Raw genomic sequence first — 12,237 nt, 5'->3', positions numbered from 1 at the left:
CAAAAAAAAACAGCTACACTCCTTAACAATAACGATAGCAACTCATTCAACATGAACAACAGCTTTGTTGGATCATGGGGAACGCCTCACGTAACAGCGAAACAACAACTTAAATGTTCCATAAACAACCCATGTACTTACAGCCGGACATTCGATCCGCGTCATTGGAAAACGCATGCTCCTTAATGGTAGAAACAACTACAACGTGATGACGATGGATCCAATACCAACAAAATAAACAACAACGATCAAGCCAGCCTCGGTATGAGACTCGTAAGTCCGACCAGCAGCGCAATGTGAGCCCCAATTCGCAGAGTAGAAATGACGACCAGGTTAGAATCAATCTGGACAAAAAAACAGCTACACTTCTTGACAATAACGATATCAACTCATTCAACATGAACAACACCCTTGTTGGACCATGGGGAACGCCTCATGTAACAGCGAAACAACAACTTAAATGTTCCATAAACAACACATGTACTTACAGCCGGACATTCGATCCGCGTCATTGGAAAACGCATGCTCCTTAATGGTAGAAACACCCACAACGTGATGACGATGGATCCAATACCAAATATATAAACAACAACGATCAAGCCAGCCTCGGTATGAGACTCGTAAGTCCGACCAGCAGCGCAATGTGAGCCCCAATTCGCAGATTAGAAATGACGACCAGGTGAGAATCAATCTGGACAAAAACAACCAGCTTCACTTCTTGATAATAACGATAGCAACTCATTCAACATGAACAACAGCTTTGTTGGACCATGGGGAACGCCTCACGTAACAGCGAAACAACAACTTAAATGTTCCATAAACAACACATGTACTTACAGCCGGACATTCGATCCGCGTCATTGGACATATGATGTGATTCCACGTCTTGTCAATGGACAGTAACATAATATGTATTGTATTTCATAATGATGTGCCTACAACTTTACAAAACTGTACAAACAAGTAAGGAATATAGCCATTACGTTATTGCTGTATCATTTATAGACGTTGTTTGTTCAATAATTACTTGTGTTAATATATATTTGTATCGCATAAAATATATAAAAACTGGACAATTTACTTGTAAATCGCGGGCCAGGCCCGTAAGATTTGGGCCGATCGCCATGTGTTTCATTTTTGAACTTAAATATTTTACGAACTTGAAAGTTACTGATTCTTATTAACAAAACCATTTTGATGGAATTGTTAAATAACAGAATAAAATTCCACTTCAAACTTAATCTGTGTTCTTGAAGTTGTGTATGCGTTGCCATTCCACCGAATTATGTAACACTATGTCTCGCAAGAATGAATAAAAAGACGATATATCATACATGTTTATTCCATATTTTAAAAGGAGTTTTATGATTTCTTTCAAGACTGTATCCTGTACATTTTAATACTTAACATAAAATATTCCAAGACTGAATATTAGATCTTCCAATACTAAAAACTTAAGAACGTCCTTGGTTTATCAAGTTAAATTTTTTTATTTGATGTTTACCCTAATTGATATTTATGAACGGATTGTCTTTTACAATAATATTTATTCTGGTATTTGTTTTGTAAAATTTCAAAAGAAGGCGAGAGACTAATGACGATATATTCATTTAGAATCACCATAAATCTATGAGCGAACTTTTTAACATCCGAACTGTGCATCCGAAATAGTATTATTATTGCTGCAAAAACATCAAAACATGTATACAGTGATGAAATTAACGTCTACTGAAACAACCCTCTTTAATTACTCATACCAAATCAAAACGATCCCCTTTTTTGTGCTATGGAATAATAGCACCCTCCATAAACAGCTTTAAACTATTCCAGAAATAAGAGGGAATTGAATATGTATATATATACCGGTTATTTGTAACCCTTCAATATCAAATGCTTTCAATAATGTACTCCTTTTAAAAACAATCGCTTTCACAAGCTGTTTTACGTTGAAAGTATTTAACTGCCGAAATAAAATCATAAGTAAACGACTATTCTATTTCTGGAAGAGAAACAATAGACCGTTGTCCGAAAAAAAATGTGTGATCAACAGAACGGATGTGCTTCTTCATTTACGGATTTCATACCTTCATTATTAATATAAGTTAAAAACATAAGCGCTAATTAATCAATGAAATGCCGCTTTTTAATTATTTTTACTTACTTGCTTGACACAAGACTAAGACATTTTTTTGATTTCTGTTTTCACAAACTTTTAATCGCATGTATTTTCTTAATAAGGAACTTCTCTTATTCTCTATAACACGCGTTTAGTATTCTCTTGCACAGTGAGTGCATGCTTATCGCAACTTAACACGTTGTGTGTCATATTGCATGAGTTTCAGACAATGTTATTTATAATGTAAAAGGCTTATTCTACTGTATCTTTTGTTATACAAATGGATATAAATTTATTGATATATGTTATACCATGAGCACTTAAGGTGTTAAAATTGAGGCCCTTAAAGTCATGTCAGATACATGATTTCGTAATCAATGTAATCGATGAATAATCACATTGCCATTGATATATGTATGAATAAAACATGAGGTTGCAATAATCTACTCACCAACATTTCCTTGGTATTTATACAAATTTTAATAATTTTATAAAACCTTACAAAAATCAGCTTTTAAAATTCAAAATGTAGTGAGTTTGCACATCAAATCGACACCTTTCCGTAAAAATCTATGCGAAAATTACCATTTAAGATATATTAACTGATATTTTTATTTCAAACAAAAGACAAAAAACGAATAGATGCTTAATTTTCTCTTTTCTATTTGTGTGACCTTTTTCAGGAATTAAAACAAAATACGCATGCTTGGGATTACTTGCATTAACATTAATCAGCCATTTATGTGGCAAAAAATACTGCGCTTATGGTTACAATATACTAAATCTTTTTGGAGTGCAATCCTATACTCTCTAAAAACATGAACATCATTTATAAGAAGACACAATTCTCTGTAGGGGCACTTGCCATGACTTTATTTTAGAATGTTTGTTTGTGCATGTGGTAGGGAAACATTGATGTTTAACAGAAATTCACTCTTTTGCTTGAATGTTGGAGACTACATGAGACTTTGACAGATGGCGGGAAACCCTCATCCAACGGTACGAAGCCGGTAAATAGATTGCCGTAAAACAGTGACCGTTGATTCGCGTCGAGTTCTTTCTTGCATAACGCATGGCCTATCTTTTTATCCCCACGCTTTTTGAAATGCGTGGGGATATGGCTGTTATCTCCGCTGTCTGTCTGTCCGTCCGCCCGTCCGTCCTGGCAACTATCTCCTCCTACACTATAAGCACTAGAACCTTGAAACTTACATACATGGTAGCAAAGGGCATATGTGCGACCCTGCATTATTTTGAATTTTGATCTGACCCCTGGGTCAAACGTTATGGGGGTTGGGGTGGGGCCAGGTCAGAGATTTTCACTCATTTTGTTATGTTATTTTATATTAACTTCTTCATTTCTACAACCATTTACTTCAACTTGATACTGAACATCTCTTATGACAATGCGGTCAATCTCAACTATGAATGGCCCCATTACCAACTCTGGGGCGCCCCGCCCACATAGACCACGCCCACCAGAAATTGCCTTTTACTATATCTTCTTCATTTCTACACCAATTTATTTCAAATTGATACTGAACATCTCTTATGGCAATACGATCAATCTCAACTATGTATGGCCCCATTACCAACCCTGGGGCACCCCCGCCCACATAGACCACGCCCACCCAAAATTGCCTTTTACTATAACTTCTTCATTTCTACAATGATTTACTTCAAATTGATACTGAACATCTCTTATGACAATACGGTCTCAATTATGCATGGCCCCATTACCAACCCTGGGGCGCCCTCGCCCACATAGACCACGCCCACCCAAAATTGCCTTTTTACTATGAATTCTTCATTTATACACCGACTTACTTCAAACTCATACTGAACATATGTTATGACAATACGGTCAATCTCAACAATGCATGGCCCCAGTATCAACCCTGGGGCGCCCCCTGGGTCAAACATGCGGCGTGGGGATACGCGTCGGCCTCTGCCGCGCCATTTCCAGTTTATTGTTTAAATCATTGCTGCTTGGAATGCTCTTTATGAAAAGGCATTGTTATGGGGGTCTCTATGCGCACAAGTTTGACTTTATTTTTTGTTAAAGTTGTTGCTTTTACATTGAATTTGTGTAATAAATCTTTGGGGAAATTTTATATATTGTGACCTTATCCATGCAACCTGTGCAAAAAGCGGCTTTGTAGTCTAGTGCTCATTTTATCATCCCACAAATTAAATATTGAAATCGGTCATAATAATGTACATAGACAATATAGAAAATGCACCCTCTGCAACCTAAATGATATAGAAGACGAGTTTCATTTTGTCCCATATATGTCCATATTCGGAAAGAATATGTTTCACAATATTTCTATACACACACGAGTATGCTTAAATATATACTATTAATTCTAAGCGAAAATAAAAATTCTTTAAACAAGAGCTGTCTCCATAAGATGACATATGCCCCCGATAAACGCTTTGATAGAAGTTATGAGCATTTTTCTAAACCTAAACGCATTTTTCGAAACCTAAACGCGGACCTTAATTTCAAGGCTCAAAATTTGTGTGCGTATGGAAAGGCCTTGTCCATATACACATGCATACCAAATATGAATGGTACATCTGAAAGGACATAGAAGTTATGAGCATTTTTCGAAACCTAAACGCAAAGTGTGACGGTCAGACAGACAGACTGACGGACAGACGGACGGACGGAAAGACAGTGCGATCACTATATGCCCTCCTTCGGGGGTATACAAAGTTGGCAACATACTACCATAAAGCCTTCCAACTAAGAGACACTTTAATGTCTACAGTTTTGAATTATCAAATCGAAGACTTACACAGTACTCAAAATGTTCACATACCCAAGTTGTTGAATATTTGTGTTTGTGTATGTTTTGTACTGTTTGGCTTTTAATTAGTTTTTTCAAATAGTTAATGTTTTGTATAATTGATACGAAAGTAATTTTGTCGCATACATACCCCTAGAGCATCTATATTTTTTTTTGTTTCGCATAGATGGTCGACACTAGTTAAATTGATTAGTGTATATACATGGAGATTTTACGTTTACTTTTTTTAACCATATCCCTATAGATCAACTAGTTTCGATTTTCGTATAGATGGTTAACAAAGGGATAGCACTAATGCTAATACTTATGCTAATACAATACTTAACTACAAGTTAGTGTAACAAATTTGGAGTTTTTTTTTCATATCAAACAGCTTTAACGGTATCAGCATTTCTTAATCCTATATTTTCTTCTTTTTTTAACTTTGAATGAAAATAACATACAAGTATAAGTTAACATATGAGTCATTTAAGTTAATAACATACAAGTACCGTATACGAACAGAGTTTGTTAAAAAATGTCGTCTCGAATGTTTCTTCCGCAAAAAATAAAACCGATTTAACCCTTTAAATGCATATTATGTCATTTCATGTGTTGTATTTCTTAACAAGTCTATCTTCTTTAAATAAAGATTTTATTATCATTATTATTATTATAAAGTTTAATTTCTGCGATTTTATATGCCCATCATATAGCTTCATATTACTGTAATTGTCTATGTTAAAAATACTCACTGGTTTGAATGTATGAAACACGAGTTATATCTTACATATTAAATAAAAATTGTGTTCACTAGTGAAGTTTGTTGCAGAATAATATAATAATTGTTGTAATAGTTTAATACAACTACGTTGGGAATTATGTAATAACATTCTCACGGAAACACGATAACATTCTAACTCCTTATATTGTAAATTGATCTTTCTTCGAAATGATTTATATTTTGTATTTAATTCATGCTGTTATTGTATACGTATGTAAATGACGATGGGCTTTACATGCTTAAGTCTAAATAAACGATTATGTTCTGTTAGACTGTTCTGCTTAAACATTTGTGCTACAACTCAATGGTCGCAGATTCAATGCCCCGTTCAACTCTAGCTTAATAGTTCTGCTGTTGCACGAGACGTTAGACCAACGTGCGGTACTCAAAGACCTAGGGACGTTTCTTAAACGTGGCGTGTTATGTTTCTCTCACTGTCCCCCTTATCCCAACTAAAACGTACACTGGGGCGATGGTCATATGGACAATTTCCTTTGTACTCGATACAAATCTACGTAATACGTACATAAATATAGTTTGTAAACCGATTAAAATAGCCAAGTCAAAACTTAAATTGTTTAATCGCATTAATTAATAATCTTATTAACAGCAATATGAGATTAACATGCTAACTACAGAGTCAAGTATACTTAAAATAGCATAATGCTACAAATATATTTAAACAGAGGGTAAAAACACAATTTATGTTGGTCCAAGCAGTTAATATTTCTTATAACCACTTCCTAAATAATGGTGAAAATAGGTTGCACTGTCCGTAAAAAGTATGTGTAATTCATCTCGTACTTTTAACATGTAGGACTAGATGTTGATTTCACGGTGACAAATCAACTTTACTTCAAGTTGGTTATAAGAAATAAACAGAAGGTTAGGTTTAGATAGATCGTATGCAGTTATCTGTTTTCGTAGTGTATACAGAAAGTAAGAGTTTATCTTATGCAATCGTTTATTATCAAGTGTAAAGAGGATTCGATTGCCGTGGCGTAATGGTTGTGGTGTCCGCCAAGCGATCGGAAGATCGTGGGTTCCACTGTGTGGGAGGTCTTTAGATTTTCTCCAAAGACACCACGTACTGGTTCTATCGTGGCATATTTAATGACTTTAATAGTGTTTACAAAAAGATTGGCCTACCCATATGTGGTAGTCCGCTCTCGTAGCATATACATGCCATAAGAAAATTAAAACCATACTAAACCGTTGTTAACTAAAAGTCACAAGTAGAAAACTGCGATAAACGATACAATTCTCGTTTTATGTTTGAACTACGCCGACTATAGAATTTATTATTTAAATCGATACCAATGCTGATAAGAATGAGAATATTAGCCATATGTGTATATGGCTTTAAGAAATCAAAAATCGTTCAGTGTTCAAATTTTGTCAATAGGACGAAAGTGCATTAGAAGAATAAGAAATAAAAAGTACACGCATCGTTTTAATATCTTTTAATTTTCTATACTGCGTCAATTTCACATCTAAGAAGATTTTTTGTCGTCGCTTAAGATGATCCTGAAAATTAACAATGTAAAGAAAATTGTTATTCAGGCGTAGAATAGACACCTTAACATTCAACACTAAAAAAGTCTCCTCGAAATTCACTCTCAAAACAAAAATAACAGAATAAACATTCATGGGGCATGGCTCAACAGGATCCTTAATAATCACTGGTAATAGTAATTAATACAGCAACACATATCGAATGACTGATCATAACACCCAGCTCTGCTTCTTAAAGGGACATTTTCACTGATTTACTCATGTTTTTCATTAAATACTTTATATTGATACATGTAAACATTGGATCTAAATTGCTCAAGTCAAAAACAAGAATACAATTAAAAAAAGAAAAAACGTCACCCTCAACTTTTGAAGTTTGTCATTAAATACATGTACGTTTTATTGATAAATGTACACATTGGATCTAAAAAGCTCCAGTCAAAAACAAGAATACCATATAATTTTCAAGTTTTTAAATCGTAAAAAGATGCATATACAATGTAATGAATACTTGAGAGCATGGTAACTGTTCAGTATTACTGTTTTCATCACAAATATCAACTACGACGAAAATTTGCGAATCTTAAACATTTTATTTTTTTGTCAATTTACCAAAAAAAGGGGAAAAGGTCCCTTTTATTAGTACCTTTCAAACAAAGGATGGCGAAGAAGGGTTAATATATTTGGGAAGTTTACAATGACCGATTACATGATATTTTTCGAGCTATAACGGCAATGTCCCCATATAACCGATATTTGGCAACATAAATAAACAAAATTACACCTTCTTAGGGGATGTAAACAATATAATTAAATAGCAGATACACGCACACTCTAATAAGGATGAAACTGACAAATAAAACATGTATGTTTCAATAGAAACAAATAGCAATAGTTAACATATTAATCGAATTACTTAAAATTAGTGGCCGGGAAATTAATACTTTAATGGGCAGAAATTATTACTGAGACAATATGCTACTTGATTGCCGCGAAACACTTTCATGAGAAGACAGAGACTGTCTTTTAGTCAAAAACAAGAATACAATTAAAAAAAGAAAAAACGTCACCCTCAACTTTTGAAGTTTGTCATTAAATACATGTACGTTTTATTGATAAATGTACACATTGGATCTAAAAAGCTCCAGTCAAAAACAAGAATACCATATAATTTTCAAGTTTTTAAATCGTAAAAAGATGCATATACAATGTAATGAATACTTGAGAGCATGGTAACTGTTCAGTATTACTGTTTTCATCACAAATATCAACTACGACGAAAATATGCGAATCTTAAACATTTTATTTTTTTGTCAATTTACCAAAAAAAAGGGGAAAAGGTCCCTTTTATTAGTACCTTTCAAACAAAGGATGGCGTAGAAGGGTTAATATATTTGGGAAGTTTACCGATTACATGATATTTTTCGAGCTATAACGGCAATGTCCCAATATAACCGATATTTGGCAACATAAATAAACAAAATTACACCTTCTTAGGGGATGTAAACAATATAATTAAATAGCAGATACACGCACACTCTAATAAGGATGAAACTGACAAATAAAACATGTATGTTTCAATAGAAACAAATAGCAATAGTTAACATATTAATCGAATTACTTAAAATTAGTGGCCGGGAAATTAATACTTTAATGGGCAGAAATTATTACTGAGACAATATGCTACTTGATTGCCGCGAAACACTTTCATGAGAAGACAGAGACTGTCTTTTAGTTATTTGTTGCGAACTATACACTTGCATCACCACGATTAATTAGATGCCACAGAGACAGTATGTTAGTTGATTGCCGCGATAGGCATACTTTCATGCCTTCTAGTTATTTGTTGTCGTCTATAATTTAATTTTACCAAAATTTATATTTACAGCGGTAGAAATGTTTTACAGAGGTCCTTTACTAGTAAAATTTTAAGGAAGTAAAACATACAGAGAAAACATAGATTCAAGAGGTCGTGTGTTGGTAAATATTCGGAAAACTAATACTCGCATGGTCAGGATTTTTACAGAGTTCGTCTCCCATTGAACGACTGTGACACTTATACTTTAACGGTCAGGATTGTTGACATATTTCGTGGAATAGTGAAATACTTACATGGGCACGGTGGATAGCGGATTTCGTGTACTAGTGAAATACTTACATAGGCATGGTTGATAGCGGATTTCGTGTACTAGTGCATGCTGCGAAACTTAAACTTACACATAATGGATTACACATTTCGCCTACTGGTTAATTGCCGACAAATTAATTGCATGGGAAAGGCGTTATTACAGAGCTCGGCGATTAGTTGTTTGCTTCAAAATATTTATTTACCGGGGCACGATTGGTTACAGAGGTCTTCTTTGCAGCACGCAATCGTACATGGTTTACCTGAAATAGATCAAATGCTCCGTCCAATAACCGCAAATGTATGATTACGTTCTTGTGTAAAGGGGTAAAAACGAATATGTTTATAAGTAAAAGAACCCATCATTGCTCCACAACTTATCCAAACGTATTTCGCTATAGCTCGGCATGATCATAGTACAGGCGAACTTTAACACGCACGCTGCTGACGTCATAAAACGGAAAAGATGGCCTACATGTTAAACGATTACATCAAAATACCTTGAAATGGGGGCCGATGTATGCTGTTGTGACAGTCTCAAACGTAAATTACACATGTTGAACGAGTTTGACATTGCATGAATTACTATGAAACGCCATAAACTTCGAATACTAACGGAAGAACGGTTGTTAATATACATGTATCACAAAAAATCTCGGATGATGAGCCGATGTAGCCATCAAGCACAAAACAGTATCAATGCTTAAGCATTAGATGTGCTTGTAAAGTAAATACCTACACATTCTTAACTAAATGCATTAGCAAATACCCCAAATTTTTCCTACCATTCAATTGAACATTTGGAACAATGTATGACGGTTAATCAACATAGACTTGCTCTCAGACCGGCCTCTCTATACTTATTTTACTTATTGTATTGCAAGAGACCATTAATTTATTTCAAATAATTTAAATAAATAAAAAAGTCATTTTATAAAGTATGAATTAAACCGGTAAATTGGTGACTCTAAAATAGCCCCGATATTTCAATTATTGTGTAGGCTGTGCTAAGATTTAGCCTTTCCCCGGCTCCGCAATGTATTAATCTCTTAATAATACACGCATATTCATATGCATGTGCTTTTTATGTGCTTATACCTTGATATGTTTCGCTAAACGAGAATACATTGTTTGATGATGATCTGTCACAACAATTAATCCTCCACCTACTGCGTTTTTTTTCTATTTGTTACACTGACTTACACTCCCTAAAACAGAAATCAAAACGCAATGTGCAATAAGGGTTACAGCAACATTTCAAATCTCACTGTATTATGTATAAATTTTCTTTCCGATTGTAATACATTGTGATGGTGTGTATACAAAAATCGAATCACTATTAATAAATAACAAGTTTTGTTCTTTGCTCATGCATTCTGAATACATGTTTATATATATATATTTTTTTTTTAAACATAAATATGCTTACCATGAGCCATTAACTGGGATTGTATGACTTGCGCTGACCTGCAAGTCTTTGAAACAGACGACAGATATAAACATTTAAATAACCCGCTTGTAAAAGTATTTATAATTGTGTCAAATTTAGCAAATACGAACTTTTTTTCATAGCTTATACATTTTCGTTTCAAGATCAGAATATCGTTATAAAAATATATTTAAACCTTTTTCAATTTAACGTGTCATTGGGGAAATCTAAATTGTATCCACAAGGAACACATGTTTAGTTACCGGTTCATGAACACACCGTGTTCTCCAAAACGCTTGGTGGCCAGCTGCTGATGTCAGATTGGCTTCTATTTGACACATCTATAACACACCATATACGTGTAAAATAGGGGCAGCGTCATTTGATAACACAAAATTCTCGCAGCCATCAACTCCTATAGGTTGATTTTAAATGTTACATTCACACATTAAATCACTTCAAATCTTGAAGTATTTTTGGTGCCAAGTTTTCTTATTTCTTGAAAATAAATTGAAAATTGCGAATGGATAATTACTTAACAGAAAGATAAAAACATTCACTTAACGAGTTTTACAACCGATCATCCTCACATGTGCTTTGATATTGTGGCAACGAATTGAGGAATGCTATCTTTCAGAATTATGATAACATAACATAAACGTGTAAATGGGGGCAGTGACATATTATGACACAACATGGTAGGATAAATAAACGGAATACATGCCATATAAAAAATATGCGTGTAAAACAGGTTCAGTGTGGTATTATTAGAGGAATAGGAACATGCACAGTGGCATACTATCAAAAATATATAATCTTCAAACAGGGATTTGTAATATAATGACACGCCATATACTCATCCAATAAGGACAAAATCATATTATCTCACAACATATATGCGTCAAACATAGATAGTCCCATACTTTAACGCAAAATATACCTGTCAAACAGGAAATATACCATACAAAAACACAGTGCATAAGTGTTAAACACAAATTGACAATATTCCAACTAATCGTCAATTAGGGCGAAATTATATTATACCATAATATATACAAGTCAAACGGTTCCATATTATAACCCAAAATATACCCATTCAACAGGAACACATTCATGTAATAACACATGCTACGTGTCAAACAGTTTTTTTCTTTTTATAACCCAGCTAATACGTGTGAAACAGGGCGTGTTTCATATTATATCACAACTCATACGTATCAAACAGGGCTTGTTTCATATTATAACACAACTAATACGTGTCAAACAGGGCTTGTTTCATATTATAACATAACTAATACGTGTCAAACAGGGCTTGTTTATATTATTACACAACTAATACGTGTCAAACAGTGCTTGTTTCATATCATAAAACACAACTAATACGTGTCAAACAGGGCTTGTTTCATATCTTAATACAACAAACTAATTCTTGTAAAAAAATAACTGATCTTTGTTTGAAATAAAGTTTACGCC

At 34.0% G+C, this 12,237-nt stretch overlaps 1 protein-coding gene across 22 annotated transcripts in view; it reads right to left on the bottom strand.

The window, feature by feature from the left end:
• LOC127867293 (neurogenic locus notch homolog protein 1-like) overlaps positions 1 to 12,237 on the bottom strand; it is a 279,268-nt gene that overhangs the window by 222,611 nt on the left and 44,420 nt on the right. For 2 of the 22 annotated variants that reach the window (XM_052408350.1, XM_052408353.1), the window contains exons 18-20: positions 11,028 to 11,105; positions 10,765 to 10,810; positions 9,542 to 9,598 (exon numbers count right to left, since the gene is read on the bottom strand). The exons of 17 other annotated variants lie outside the window; for them this stretch is intronic. In XM_052408350.1, coding sequence (XP_052264310.1) covers positions 9,542 to 9,598; positions 10,765 to 10,810; positions 11,028 to 11,105 — 181 coding nt within the window. Of the gene's footprint in view, positions 1 to 7,143; positions 7,223 to 9,541; positions 9,599 to 10,764; positions 10,811 to 11,027; positions 11,106 to 12,237 lie in introns of those variants that run through there. 3 more of the 22 variants (XM_052408347.1, XM_052408344.1, XM_052408345.1) reach the window with 3 other exon arrangements.

This window comes from Dreissena polymorpha, chromosome 2 (assembly GCF_020536995.1).
Source record: "Dreissena polymorpha isolate Duluth1 chromosome 2, UMN_Dpol_1.0, whole genome shotgun sequence".
Classification (NCBI taxonomy): Eukaryota; Metazoa; Mollusca; class Bivalvia; order Myida; family Dreissenidae; genus Dreissena; species Dreissena polymorpha.
Note: the sequence above shows the minus strand (reverse complement) of the source record. Positions and strands in the feature narration are given on the sequence as shown.